General features: G+C 38.4%; 1 protein-coding gene across 2 annotated transcripts in view; it reads right to left on the reverse strand.

The window, feature by feature from the left end:
* Nucleotides 1-15,987, reverse strand: part of LOC139751021 (uncharacterized) — a 66,351-nt gene that overhangs the window by 1,793 nt on the left and 48,571 nt on the right. For both annotated transcript variants that reach the window (XM_071666102.1, XM_071666103.1), the window contains exons 13-20: nt 12,360-12,468; nt 8,756-8,980; nt 8,194-8,289; nt 6,907-7,025; nt 6,642-6,754; nt 5,019-5,140; nt 2,952-3,131; nt 458-670 (exon numbers count right to left, since the gene is read on the reverse strand). In XM_071666102.1, the coding sequence (XP_071522203.1) occupies nt 458-670; nt 2,952-3,131; nt 5,019-5,140; nt 6,642-6,754; nt 6,907-7,025; nt 8,194-8,289; nt 8,756-8,980; nt 12,360-12,468 (1,177 nt within the window). The remainder of the gene's footprint in view (nt 1-457; nt 671-2,951; nt 3,132-5,018; nt 5,141-6,641; nt 6,755-6,906; nt 7,026-8,193; nt 8,290-8,755; nt 8,981-12,359; nt 12,469-15,987) is intronic.

A 15,987-nucleotide genomic window follows, 5' to 3' on the forward strand; every position in this document is an offset into this window, starting at 1 on the left:
CATGAATATACATACACATACATATTAACATACACATACACAGACATATACATATATACACATTCATACTTGCCTTCATCCATTCCTGTCGCTACCCCACCCCATAGGAAACAGCATCGGTACCCCTGGTTCAGTGAGGTAGCCCCAGAGAAACAGACAAAAAAGGCCACATTTGTTCGCACTCAAGCTCTAGCTGTCATGTGTAACACTTTCTCTAATGATCTGTGGGTGACTAATATGTGTGAGGTCTTCTTCATTTGTGGCTGTTAGTTGCTAATGGCAGAATCTAACATCAGCTTAGCATTCAAATAAAGGCAGGAACCATTAATCTTCATATGCAGTATAGAGCAGCCCTCACTGATTTCTTATATGAAGTACAGAGTAGTGAAAGGGTTAACCCAGGAAACAAGAGAGAATTATTTCTTTCTGGTTATTACTGAATGTCATCATAACACACCTGTGCCCCTTGGGGATTTGTGTTAAAATCACTAACTATAGCTGGTCGTTCCTTAACCACAACTTGGCCAGATATACAATGACACTTGATACCAGCTCGTTCCAGATGACTGCGGATAATCTCCAACATAGATGTCCACTGGGAAACAACCACAGATTTTTCTCTTGTCTCCAAGTTACGTATCCTCTTGAGTTCCTTAATAAGTTGTCTAACCTGTTGGAATATCATATTATGGTATTGGACAACTGAAAATTCATCAAAAATACTTCCAAAATAAAGAAAATAAATTCAAAATATTCATATTTATAAAGTACTTAATCTTTTCAGTCCTAAACACTTGTTATACACTGAGGATTAGAATCCTACACATATGTACATGCAACATCCAGATGTTCAAAAGCAATATACATATACCATATGTCACCAGCAGAAATTTCATAGTATCAGTTAACCTACAATATCTTGATGGGATAACCCTTATCAAAGTTGACAACTGACAGTTGCAAAAGTGATACCCATGCATCTGGCAGCCATAGATGAAAATGCAAGGTGATATGGGAAGATGCCAGCATAATATTGATGGAAAGCTGTGATATAAATATGATAAAAGATGATAATTATTGGCTGCTGCATGCTCGTGGTTACACTGATGGTGAAGGGTCACTTTCATTGAAGGTGAATCACTGTCAATGGATGAAATGAATTACAATCTCCTTTAGGAATTTCTTCCTTCAAAGGAGTCCATCATTTCCCTGCTTTTTGATAGGAATTAAGCCTTGAAGCCCTGAAGCTGTAGGGGGCCCATGAAAGGGGTACTAGTGTTATATATGCCTCCTGAACCAGGTCATGTGAAACGTCTGGGGTAAATCATGGATAGTTCTTTGGGGCCTGGATGTGGATAGGGAGCTGTGGTTTCAGTGCATTGCACATGACACTTAGAGACTGAGTGTGAATGAAAGTAAGTGGCTTTTTCGTCTGTTTTCCTGATTCTATTCTGCTGAAGCAGGGGGTAGTGATGCTGTTTCCTGATAGGCGGGGTTGCATCACAAATGGTTGAAGGCAAGAATGATTATGTACACGTGTATATATGTATATTTCTGTGTATGTGTATATGTATGTATATTCCTATGTGTATATGTGTGTATGATGATAAGTGTATGTATGTATATGTGCAGGTATGGGCATTTTATGTACATATATATGTGTATATGAGTGGATGGGCTGTACTTCGTCTGTTTCCTTGCACTACCTCGCTGACGTGGGAAACTGCGATCAAGTATAGAAAATAATATTAATACTACTACTAATAATAATTCTTTTTTATGCTTGTAAGGTGTTTTCCACCCTATAGCTGTCAAAATGATGGTCAGAACAATAAAATTTCCTAAACTGCAACCATCATCATAATGATAACATTATCTCAATGCCAAACTGTAGTGCTCTACATTAACCCTACACCACCAACTCTTGCAGAACAATGTAGCCTGTATTAGTGAAAACTGTATTACTCATTATTTTTACCTGTCTTATATGAATACATCTTCAATGTTTTATTTTGTTATATAGTAATGTCCTAAAACTAGAATACAAAATGTGTAGGAAGATGCACAGAATGTACCATACCAAATGTGGGGGAGGAAACACAGAACGTACCACGCATATTTACCATGGAAACCTGTCTTTCTTTGAATGTCTTATTTGTATATCATTTTCTAGGGAACGCAACCCTTGTTGAAAGTAAGTGAGGGCAAAAATTAAGATGAAAAAGGGTGAAAATTTACATGACAGTGGGGTGACAAGATACAATAACGAAACTGGAAAAAGGACCTATGAGAGAACATTATCCCTAACATTTTTTTTTTTTTTTTGCTTTGTCGCTGTCTCCCGCGTTTGCGAGGTAGCGCAAGGAAACAGACGAAAGAAATGGCCCAACCCACCCCCATACACATGTATATACATACGTCCACACACGCAAAATATACATACCTACACAGCTTTCCATGGTTTATCCCTAACATATAAAAGAAAATCATATCAGGGGGACTGTTAGAAAGCAAATTATACACTGAAAAATCTTAATTTCCTTTAAGCATGCATATAATACAATGAGAAAGATATTTACAACATAGGTACAATCCAAGACAAAATATGTATACACTACTTCCAAGTTTGTCTACCCTTGAGTGGACACATGCTGAAGATGGTCCAATATTACACATCAAGAATGGTGACAGAATTAAGGAAGATGAGCTTTAGAGGTGAGAAGCATTCAGACTACCCAAAGGAGAGTAAATGGGTATAAGCAGGTAAATGATGATGCTTATATTGAACAGTTCTTTGAAAGAAAGAGGTATGTAGCAAATACAAGTCAAAATCAAGAACTTGGTAACAGAAAAGTTAAACAGAGAATACAGTATTGAAAAAAAAATAATTCAGAATTACAAAAACTACTTTTCCTTAAATCTTTCAAATACAGTAAGTGCTACAATACTACCTTTGAGCTCTTTTTCATTGTTTGAAAAACAGGGTTATCCATATTGAGCACCTTCTTTGCACTTTCATCTATTTTCTCTTCCGTCTCATTATCAGGTATCAGGCTCATATTGGCCATCTGGGATACCAGATCCATCTCTGTGCCTGGCTCTTCTATTTCATTGCTTTCAGTTTCAATCATCTGAAAATTTAGAAAAATTTGTAGTAGTTTTTACAAAGTAAACATAAAGCTGGTTCACAAACAAATCTAGAAATCATAACAAAGTATTCACTTATCATAGGAATAACTATCCTCTGGTACATTTTTTCCTTTTTAAACCTGCTTGCCTTTCCCATTTAAGGAAGATAAAGATGGGAACAGACAATTGATCCTTCATAGAAAAAATCATACCAGCCTTACAAATATCAACCAGAAACTAGATAACTGCCAGACTTTCTCCATTTTGCTTCTCTTTACTTTCAATAAGCTTCACACAATATATCAATATCAACTTGAAAGCAGTCTCATTTACCAGAATTCATAACAACTTGGTAACATTTGATGAGGTAAAAGTACAATACTTCCCTTGTGAGACATGTAGGTTCAGACAAAATTCTCTCCATAGGTCCCCATGCTTTTCAATATAACACGGATAAGGTGATTCAGTATACACATTCTTATTTTCAAAATCAAAATGGATAAATTTGTATTTTCTTTTATTACATTAATGTCTGTCCAATCTTAGATCAGCAGCACTAGGAACAAGCAAACAACAACCTTATTTACAAACATCCAATCTCAAGCAGTCATGTCCAATACTTTTAAAACCAGAGCATGGTATGAACTAACTGAACTCCATGAGGTTACATTGTGAGTGAAAATTCATATTTGCCAAGGGAGTATCACTGGGAATAGACATGGCAGAGGATGAAACCATGGAAGCAAAAGTGGCTAACAAGGTGGGCGAGGGAGTGAAGGTTCTGGGAGCAATGAGGAATGTGTGGAAAGATAGGGAGGGTGAGAATAGGTATGGTTGGAGGTATAGTAGCCCACTGATGTTGTATGGACTATACATGAGAATGTATGGAGGAACGTGGATGTTTTGGAAATTAAATGTATGAAAACAACGTGTAGTGTTAGGAGGGTTGACTGAGTAAGTTATTAAAAGGTAAGAGAAGAGCGTTAATAAGAAGAGAGCAGTCGAGAGAGCTGAAGAGCGGTGTCCTAAAATAATGTGAGCTTAGAGAAAAAGTGAGGAGAGGTTGCCATAGAGGATGTATGTGTCAAAAGTATAGAATAAAGGAGGCAACATGAAGGAAAGACGAAACTGGAGATGGAAGAATGAAGTGAAAAAGATTTTGAGTGTCTTGGGTCTGAACATTCAGGAAAGTGAAAGGCATACAGAGGATGGAGTGAACTGGAGCGATGTGGTATACATAGGGATACATGATGTCAATGGACTTAAGTAGAATGTATGAAGAAGCTGGGAGAAACCAGGGAAAGTTCTGTGGGGACTGGTTGTGTATAGGTGGCTGTATGAAAATCATCAAGCTTGTTCCTTCTCTTGCTTTTTGTATAGGTTTGTAGTTTCCCCTGTCTGCAAGGTAATGACTGAAAAAAATATAGCCTCATTTGCTCACCTCCACTCAAAAGCTGTCATCACTGAAATTTTCTTTTGGAACTCTAAAATTCCTTGGAGGAGTATATAATATCAACACCACTATCCACTTCTTTCCCACAATTACCCTTCCCATTTTGTATTATCTGAAAGGGTGTTAGTTGGGGGAATGGAGGAGTGGAACTAAATGTCCTACCATGGCAATGCAAAAGCTTTTTTAACCATGATGTACCAAAGTCAACATTCTATAATGCAACCTGTGTAATACAAATCCTGTGCTCTTGTCAGCATAGGAGTTAAGATTTGCCCACTAAGCCAGAATATAAAATACTTAATTGGTTCATATGATCACATTCTTGTTTATATCTCATGACTTAGGTAATTACCACAAATAAATACAATCAAACCATAAGTTGTTCTCTCTCTAACTTGGAAAAAAACAGGAATAAGTGAAACAGTAGCAACCTTACCCCTTGAATAAGCGAGGGATGGCAGCAGATCTGACGTAAACGTAAAAGCAAGACGAGAAGATGATGAGCTTTAACCTCTTTTATAGCCACACTGCCAGTCAATGTTGGAGTATACTTATTGTCTGCCAGGTGAAAACATGAAAAAGTCTGAAAACCTATTCATGAGGATAAGACTTACATTATGTAATGAGTAATATACGGCACTAGTAAGTGAATGTATTAGTACTTAAAGTCATAATGATATCATAGAAACCATCCATCTGTGCAAATACCAACAATGCCCTAAGAATGAGCCACAAAACATATCAAACATTCATCAAGTACAAATGGTTATTTGATATTCAACTGTATTCCATTAGTGTCTACTTTTCTCCACTTACATGGATCATGTTCATAAAGTCTCTGAGTTCACTGCAAAATATTCATACATCTGTCCAAGGTGCTAAATATGCAATATTGGTGGAATTATCATACCTTCAAGAATACTCATCCCTGCTTTTATATACAATCATCTTTCTTTCAACACACCCATTACCATTCCCAGGAACATAACCCTCTCTTCCATCCCATGACTCGCCCATCCCTCATGATTCCAACCCCTTCAACATCCATCCCAAGGTATAGTATCTAAATAACTCTACTTCCTCCAGGTCCATCCCATTCAAGCTCATAAGCAAAAAAAAAACCTATCTTATTTCCCTACTGCACATCAAGATCTTTCTTTTCTCTACATCAGCTTTCAACTCTCTTCTACACTTACATCCATGCTAACAAAAGGTATCAAAAAGCAAAGGAGCTTTAAGATAATACAGTGGTGAAGATATACACGGCACTCCAGTCAGCCAGGGATTGCAAGGTATGAGAAAGCACAGGAGTATGACGAGCTAAGAAAAGAGGAAAAAGAAACTGAAAAGAATATTGTGAATGGAAAAAGTAGGTGATTATCCAAAACATTTCCACAAATTAATCAGGAGTCAGCTGTCAGTTAAGGAGCAGCAAATCAGGCTAAGGGATTCTGAATGAAAAATTATAGAGGATAATGTACACATATGTGAAGAACTAAATAAAGCTTGATTAATGATAGGGTACAAAAGTGTATGAAAAGGATACACGAATGTATGAAAATATGGAATAAAATTGATGATAATATCAACAGAGGGCATTATTTTCACAAATGTAATTGCTTAAGTTTACAATAAGAGGAGATAATATGATAAATAATGTTATTTGATTAACAGAATGCATTACGATGGTCATTAAACTTGGAAATAGGGCATTATATTCACAAATGTAATTGTCTAAGTTTGCAATAAGAGGAGAAAATATGATAATGTTATTTGATTAACAGAATGCATTAACATGGTCGTTAAACTTACTCAAGAAAAAACTTCTTGAAACTCAAACTGAATGAACTCCATAATTCAAAATTTAGATAACTACTGGTGCTGTTTTTTTTAAAAGGGAGTACACACACAAAAAGGTGAGATCCTGAAATCCGGAAGCACCTCGGAACCAAACATCCCAAATTTGCTAAAGTGCACCTATAATGACAAATTACATACAAGGCAGCAACAACATCAACAGCAAGAGATACTCTATGAGGGAGCCTTTTGAAATACTTACCATCACCTTTCTTTGGAGATCCAGTGGTGGTAACAGGATCTACTCTTGACCATTTCTCCAATTTTTCTTTCTCTTTCTCTTCATTACCCTTCATGTATTGAATCAATGCTGACCTAATATGGAGGAAAAAACGCTCAGCCAAAGATAACATGTTCCACTGAAAGTAACTAAAAATACAAGAGAACTGCTTATAGATATTCTAACAAAACATTTCTCAGGAAAATGAAATAAACAATCACAGGTGATTAGACAACTAATGACATACCTTGAAAAAGTGAAGACATGATCATAAACTTCTCTTTCCTGCTGAGACAGAGACAAGTTGTGCTGTACTATAACCTTTTCTGGCAGTTCCACTATCTTTCTGCCTGTGCTCTGATCAACCTGCAGAGCAGTAAAAAACAGTCAATGGCTTTAAAAAACAAACAGCTTAGCAGAACTTTATGCACTATTCCTAGAAGAAAATGACAGTGAGTGAAGTACACCAATATCAAATCTACATTAAGAAAAGTACTTCAAATTGTAACGATTAACTTTCTCAGTGCTCTGGTCTTTATGTGAAGATTCTTCAACAAACTGTTCTGATCCACATAACATGACCTAATGGTCTCCACCTTTATTTGAAATTGATCTTCCACCACCAACATGTATAACACTGACAAAATGCATACATACTGAAATAACCTCTCAAGCATTAAGCAACTGACCTAAGTCTCAAACTTCACCCCACAAGACATACACCCATCAGAAGCCACACTCCATGGACAAATATGTGTCACACTTTCTTGTCTACACTCTGGATATCACATGTCACACTTTCCTGTCTATGCTCTAGATATCACTAATCACTATGACAATACAAACACCATTTCAATATATCCCAACACCCTTCATGACCACAATGTGGCTACTGTAACGAAGATACTGAGCACTCACTACTTAAATTGCCATGCTCTCTCTGCCTAAGATCCTGACTGGTGAATGTGGCTAGCTTTCTGAGTGGTGCAGGAGCCTCAGAAAGATAGAAGGGACTCCTAAAACGTGAAGTACATATAGAATGGTTCCAGATGAAGGGTTTGTGGTAGGGGTGTCTGATGTCACCATGGCTGTTTAACTTGTTTATGAACAGAATGGTGAGGGAGGTAAATGAAAGGGTCTTGGAGAAAGTAGGTCTGTAGTCTGTCAGGGATGGAGGGGCTTCAAGTCAGATAATGTTTGCTAATGGCACTTTTCTGAGTTTAAGGAATAATGGTGCTCAGCATTTTCACTTATTATACAAAGGGTTAACAGTCTATCTACTGTGATCTATATCAGTTGCAAATTCCATGTGGTCACAAATTCTTCTGCAAAAGATAAAATATCATATTCTGCTTCTATGATGCACTAAAGAGCAATCTGATGGGATGTTGTCAATAATCAAGTGAAACATATCCCTGTGATTCTATAAAGCTTGATCAAATGTTGCTAAACCTTTAACCAGAATATTAAGAAAAATGGCAACCATCAATTTATTATGAAAGAGGGAGCAATGTTTAGGTTAGCATATCTTTACCTGATCCTTAGTTCTCCGGAGCAAAAGAACTTTTACCAGAAGACCAAGTCGGCGCATCCCTTGTGCACTGTTATTAGAGACCTGGAGTTTCCAGCACTGTAAAAGGTAAGAGACTGTTACATGAAAAAGAATGACCAATATTTTTTCAACCTATCTCTAGATCAACTATATCAATATGTATATTTAAACAAGAATGTACTGTCATCATTTCCCATAAATAATCCAGATCTCTGCTCACATTCTGCTAATGTCTTCAGTAAGGTCACCCTTAATAAATAACTTAAACATAGCTTTCCCTAGCATTAAATACATCCTCCCAAAATATTAAAATCAGTTTCCCACAAAATTAAGTGACATCCCAACCTGCAAGAAGGCTTAGGTGAGTTATGCATTTCTATAAGATACTACTCAGCTCCAAATACGTCAATGACTATCCCCAAGCCAACCTGACCTAACCCTAACATTAAATCTGTATCTCATGGACTGATAATGCACAACATTACTCTTGTTGCATGATGAATCATTACTATAAAAGAAAATACAATGTGACATTCTGACTTACAGTATAATCATCAAATGGCGAGGCCCTGAGGAAGCGCACCAATGAGTAAAGGTCCATCTCACGGTTTTGCACAGGAGTTCCTGTTAAGGCCCACCTACGGCCACCTCGAAGTAAACACACAGCTTGTGATGTTTTGCTCCTGTGGTTGCGAATAACATGTGCCTCATCCAACACAATTCGAGTCCAGCCAACATGAAACAAGCGACCCTGATTCTTTGATTTTACCTGTAAAACAAGAAAAAATCATATATAATATACAAAAAATTAACAAGGAAATGGGTTCTTGTTTTTCACAATGCCTGAAACAGGAACTTTCAGTTAAGCTTTCTTGTATGATAGACTTTTTTGACAAAGTATAAGACAACATTTATCTTAATCCCAACTATATTAGATTGTTTATATTATAATCTCAATCAATATTATTTACCTGACCTCTCACATTCTAGTTCTAATTTAATCAATTATCATCATTACCGTTCATTTTAACCAGAATCCTAAGATGCTGGGTTGGTATGGCTAAGTTTCTTAGCCTCATGTACACAAAGGAGCAGTGGAGTTGGCATTATATCCAATCACCATTCTCTCTCCTCTGCAGTCTGTCCTGTGACCATGAGACCAAACCCAAAGGAAGAACTATGGTTTAAAGAAAACTTTAAGATGAGATGATTAACCCTAAAAGCAGAAATAAGTACGTTCAATGGTGAATCTCGGGCCTCCTAAAATCTATATTTCCTGAGGGAATCCCTAAAGCACACATGGTGGATCCACAACATCAAAGCCAAAAGTAATATAATTTCCAGAAGAAATCCCAAAAGCCACACAAGGTGTATCCACAACATCAAAGCCAAAGTAATATCTGCTGAGGATAATTACCAAAGGCCCTTTTGTGGATTTTCTCCAATGAAATGTTACCAAGAATATGGTAAAAACCAACTCCCTCATATCATACACTTTAGTGTAAAGCCCAAGTTGAGTAAATAATATGCATTTCTTACCCCAAGTCAGATATTCCTAACCATTAGGGGTTTCAAGGTTCCAGGACAACAAACTCGAAAGAAGTATAAAACCCATCTACGAGAATTAATTTGCTTTACACAATGATATCTTGAATATTCCTACTTTCAATGGTTTCATTTTTAGCTAAGAATCTAGCAATTGGGTTAATCTTAATCCATAAAAGGTCATCAAAAGAAGCTTTTTGATCTGCATATAGCACAGTACATAGTAGCTGGTAGGCAGTCAACAACCAGGGAGGTACATAACCAGTCCTACCCACCTGGGTATCAGGAGTGTTAATGACATCTGCCTGGTTAGCTAGCACTTTAGTGGTTAAGCTGCACTCCTCTGGCCCAGGTAGCTGTCTCTTTTTTTCTGCCTCACTAACATGTGGATTACTGGCATTCTGTCCACAAACATACAATCTCTCCTAGTCATATGTAACACTTGAAAACACTTAACTCATGCAACGCATTCTTCTTAACTCTAGATTTTCCTGTGGTGAGGACTATACAATAGCCCTGCCTCTTGGTAAAATGGAAGAAGCAGTAGATAGAAATAGTAGGGAGGAACATATAGTCTGTAGCATTAGGTAGAAGTAGGAGGTAGGGCATTTGATAGCAGTAGTCATTAGAAATATTAGGTAGGAGCCTCTGCAAATACTGTGCTTGATTTGCCCTCTGCTAATGGCCTATTATAGGTGAGGCTCTAAAGGCTAAGAAGTGGCAACGGAGTTCTTAGTTACAGAGACTCTGTTGCCATGGCCACCCCTTTATGGGAGTTCCAAACGGAAGAGGCATCAGAGATATAAATAGATAGAATATAGCATGTAATTAACTATTTCTCCTCCTAAAGCCTAAGGTTATATGGAAAAAGGGCTTTTAGGAGAAAATGTTGAAGAAACACTTATAATGCAAAATGTCTAAGACTTTAGAAAGCTCCCACTTGAGAAGAAATGGAAGATTAACAAGTCTCCTCAGAAAAAAGATAATAAAAGTTTGTCCCAAACAAGGCTCAAGAAAAGAATATTAAGTCCAAGACATAGGCCTTGAAGGGCACTCATATGCAGCAACAATGTTACGAGCCTTACTTGTGCTGTTATAAAGCTATAGACCTCCAAGCTTCAGGCATGAGTCATGTCTTCTGAGATGTCAAAGATAGGATTGAAAAGCTTTCCAGACACTTTTCTAACCTTCAATCAAATCTATACTTACATAACATCCCCCCAAATTCCTTAAACTCTTTCCATTTCTATCACATTTCATTTTGTCTTACAAGTAATCATCCATCTTAGTCCATAATATCCACATTTACAGGTAGCATTACTTTTGTTATAGTACCTGCTTTTCTATTACAGGCATACCCCCTCCAAAAGAAATTAGCTCGATGGTACCTACTGAATCTTTGGATGTTCTCCATATTTTCAACTATAAGACCCATTAACAACACTTGAAATGCATGCCAATAAATTTTCACACTGGTCTGACAACATGTGGAACAAAAGCTTTCCAGCACAAACAATGATTATGTATGAAAGAGATTAAATGCTCCCAAAGCAGGTAAACAAATGGCAATGAGGCTGAAGAACCATCATGAGAGAATTTTTTTTTTATTTGCTTTGTCGCTGTCTCCCGCGTTTGCGAGGTAGCGCAAGGAAACAGACGAAAGAAATGGCCCAACCCACCCCCATACACATGTATATACATACACATCCCCACACGCAAATATACATTCCCATACATCTCCACATAAAACATATATATACACACACAGACATACACATATATACACATGCACACAATTCACACTGTCTGCCTTTATTCATTCCCATCGCCAACTCGCCACACATGGCATAACATCCCCCTCCCCCTCATGTGTCCGAGGTAGCGCTAGGAAAAGACAACAAAGGCCCCATTCGTTCACACTCAGTCTCTAGCTGTCATGCAATAATGCCCGAAACCACAGCTCCCTTTCCACATCCAGGCCCCACACAACTTTCCATGGTATACTCCAGACGCTTCACATGCCCTGATTCAATCCATTGACAACACGTCGACCCTGGTATACCACATCGATCCAACTCACTCTATTCCTTGCCCTCCTTTCACCCTCCTGCATGTTCAGGCCCCGATCACTCAAAATCTTTTTCACTCCATCTTTACACCTCCAATTTGGTCTCCCACTTCTCGTTCCCTCCACCTCCGACACATATATCTTCTTAGTCAATCTTTCCTCACTCATTCTCTCCATGTGCCCAAACCATTTCAAAACACCCTCTTCTGCTCTCTCAACCACGCTCTTCTTATTTCCACACATCTCTCTTACCCTTACATTACTTACTCGATCAAACCACCTCACACCACATATTGTCCTCAAACATCTCATTTCCAGCACATCCACCCTCCTGTGCACTACACTATCCATAGCCCACGCCTCGCAACCATACAACATAAAAAACAAAATAAAGTTGAGAAATACACATCAAACACAAAAAATATATAAAGCTGAGAATAGGGCAACCTCAGACTTAAAAAGCTACAGGAGAATTTTCGAATGGGCAGACCAATGATAAACCAAGACATAAGCTAATACACTGTATACCATTTACCTTAGGGACATCATCTTTACTTCTTTTCTGAATCTTTTCTTTACTAGTAGGGAATGCTTCCTTCATAACTAGTTGGTATGTAGTGATCACAATGTCATAATTAGCCAAGCTGAAAAAAACAAGAAAAACTTTACATACAATAGCAGTATAATGTGTTCAACATATTCAGTGTCTGCACGTCATTACACATTTACGTCAACAATTCTTCAACATTTTTCTTTCACTAGTTTCACAGGAACCTCTACCATGTTCTTTAATGCCCTTGGTACAATAAACACTCCCATGTTTAATATAACCTAGTAAAGAGAATAAATATATGGTATTGCTATCCTACAATTTGTGAGTTTATGCATGTATTCCCTGTCCAATGTTTAAGGTGACTAACAGGGGCAGAAGCTGAGGGCTCCCTCATCCTCTTGTACTTCAATTTCTAAGGACCCAAGCAAGGAGTACTCATCTTCCTTAAAGGCTCAGGCTGGGATTTCTGTATGAGTGTGGATTCAACCAAGATGGAAAGAAAGGAGAAACAGGTAGTATGTGAGGAAAGAAACCTAGATGTTCTGGCCTTGAATAAAACAAAACTTATGGGTTAAGGGGAAGAATGGTTTGAGAATGTCTTGGGGGTAAAGTCAAGGGATGGTGTGAGGGCAAAAGCTAAGGAAGGAGTAGTACTACTATATAACAGGAAATGGTGTACTAAGCGAGGTGAAGAGGAATGGCAAACAACTTGTGGAGTTGTATGCTGAAAAAGGACTGATGATCAGGAAAACCTGGTATAAAAACAAGTACATACATATGTACACAACAGTGAGTAGGAAAGATACAGGTCATTATTGGATTACACCTTAATTGATTAGAGTGCAAAAGAAAGACTATTAAATGCAAATGTGTTGAGAAGGGCAGCTGGTGGGATGTCTGATCATTAACTGGTGGAGGCAAGGGTGAAGATTTGTTGAGGTTTCTGGAAAAAGGAAATGATATGAGCCAGAAGAGGGTAATGAAAGTATGTGAGCTACGAAAGAAAACTCATCTGAAGAAACACCAAAGAGATTTGTGTATAATGGCAAAAGATGAGAGTAAACAAAGCAAGGGGAGTGAGCAAAGAATGGGAAATATATAGAGAAGCAATGTGCAAGAGAAGTGAGTAGCAGGTGGAAGGCGGGCAGGTGAGAAAGGATAGTGAGTGGTGGCATGATAAAAACAGAGATGTATTGGCAATACTTACAAGGAATGAGAGCAAATGATTGGGGGATGTACAAGAGAAAGTGATAAAGAAGAAGTTGCTGGGGTTGAAAAAAGGACATGTGAGAGTTGAGGTGAGCAAGGAAAAGTAGACTTTAGAGAGAATAAGATGTTAATAGTGAGAAAAAACAAGAGTACAAATGGGACACTGGTGGAGAGGCAAATGAGGAAGTGGTAACAGGCAGTGAGTAGGTAAAGGGGAGACGAAATGAGTATTTTCAAGAGCTTGAAAGTGTTTGACGGCAGGTCGGCAGATGTCAGGTGTTGGGGTTGGGGAGGTACCCGAAGTGAGAGGGTCATGGGAAGTGGTTTGGTGCAGAGAAAAGAAGTGTGAAAGCCTTCCATAAGATAAAATGTGGCAAGGCTGTTGAAGCAAATGGTACTGCAGTTGAATTTCATATGAAAGGGGTTGGTGCTATTGATTGGTTGGTTAAGCAGAATGTATGAAGGGTGCCAATGTATAAAGGCAAAGGGGATATAGGTGAGCGTTTCAACAATGGAGGTATAAGTTTGTTGAGTAAACCTGGTAGTGATTGAGAAAGTGAAGGCATGTACAGAGCATTATACTGGGGAGGAACAATGTGGTTTCAGGAGTGGTAGTGGATGTGTGGATCAGATGTTTGCTGTAGAAATGTGTGAGAAATACTTGAAGAAACAAAAGGATGTGGACATGGTATTCATGAATCTGGAGAAAGCATATGAGAGAGTAGATAAAGATGCCTTATGGAAGGTCTTAATAATATATGGTGCGGGAAGAAAACTACTAAAAGCAGTGGGAAGTTTTTATCAAGGGTCTAAGGCATGTGTGTGTTTCCAGGTGGGTCTAAAGCATGGGTGTGAGATGACACTATGGCTGTTTAACTGCTTATGGATGAGACAGTGAGGGGACTTGGGAAGTCAGTCTATTGTTGTTTGCTGATGACAAGAGTTCTGATGGTAGCTTCAAGTGAGAAAATGCAGAGGTTTGTGTCTGAGTCTGAGAGAAGAAATAAATGTGAATAAAAGCAAGGTTATTAGGTTTAGCATTGTGGAGGGACAGGTTAGTTGGGGTGTGAGTTTAAAGGGATAAAATTTGAAGGAAGAAGAATGTTTTCGATATGTGGGAGTGGATATGGACATGGAACGAGTCACAGAGGTTAAGAATCCAGGCTGTGGAAATGAGCTATTTGAGAAGAGCATGTGGTGTGACTAGATGAAATGAAGAAAGGAATGAAGGGGTGTATGAAAGATGTGGTACAACAGAAAGTGCAATGGGAAAGAATTATGTAGCAGCAGAATAGGTGAAATGTAATACTTTGAAGTGGCTTGGGAATGTGGAAAGAATACAAAAGAGGGAGTTTACAAGGAGAGTGTATGATAGTACAATTAAAGAGGTTGATGTGAGTGGAAGACCACCTATGACATGGGAAAATATGGTGGAAGAATACTGGAGGGAGAGAAATGGTGGAAGAAGGTGTGGAATGGTGAATGCTAGGGAGGCAAGCAAGGACGGGGACAAGTGGAGACTTTTGCTGTGGCCACCCCTTGATGGGAGTTCCTGGAGGCAATGGGCATCAGAGATGTGGATAAATAGACAGATAGAGATGGCAGCAAACAAAACCAAGAAAGTGAAAAGTGTCAGGGTGGGTTGGGGGCAAAGGTCATTTGAGCATAACGGAATGTGTGAAAAGATAGGTCATAACTTGAGAGGGCAAAAATGGGTATGTCTGAAGGTATAGTAGTCCACATGTTAATGTATGGATGCGAGGCATGAACTATCAATGAGACTGTGCAGAGGAAGGAGGATATGTTGGAAATGATATGTATGAGGACAATACATAGCATGAAGTGTTGGACTGAATAATTCATAAAAGGGTAAGAGAAAAGACTGGTAATAGGAAGGATGTGGTTGAAAGAGCTTAGGGCATGATGAAAGGGTTTGGACATATGGAGAAAATGAGTGACGGGAGGTTGACCAAGTGGATTATGTCTGAAGCAGCTGGCACAAGGAGAATGGGGACACCAAGTTGGAGATGGAAGGATGAAGTGAAAAAGATTTTGAGTGCTTGTCGCCCAAATATGAAGGAAGGTGAAAGGCATGCATGGAACAGAATGAACTTGAGTGATGTAGTATCCATACTGTCAATGGACTGAACCAGGGCATATGAAGCAGCCACAGAAAACCACAAAAAAATTTGTGGGGCCTAGTTGTGGATAGGGGGCTGTGATTTTGGTGAATTATAAATGAAAGCTATAGAATGCATGTGAGTGAATGTGGCCTTCCTTCATCTGTTCCTGGTGCTACCTCACAAGGAAGGAATTGATGATCAAGTATGAAAAAAAAAATCCTTTCCTACTTGCATACCATTGCATCTATGCACATGCAGATAAAACAGGCTGAGCCTCT

This window comes from Panulirus ornatus, chromosome 10 (assembly GCF_036320965.1).
Source record: "Panulirus ornatus isolate Po-2019 chromosome 10, ASM3632096v1, whole genome shotgun sequence".
Lineage (NCBI taxonomy): Eukaryota > Metazoa > Arthropoda > Malacostraca > Decapoda > Palinuridae > Panulirus > Panulirus ornatus.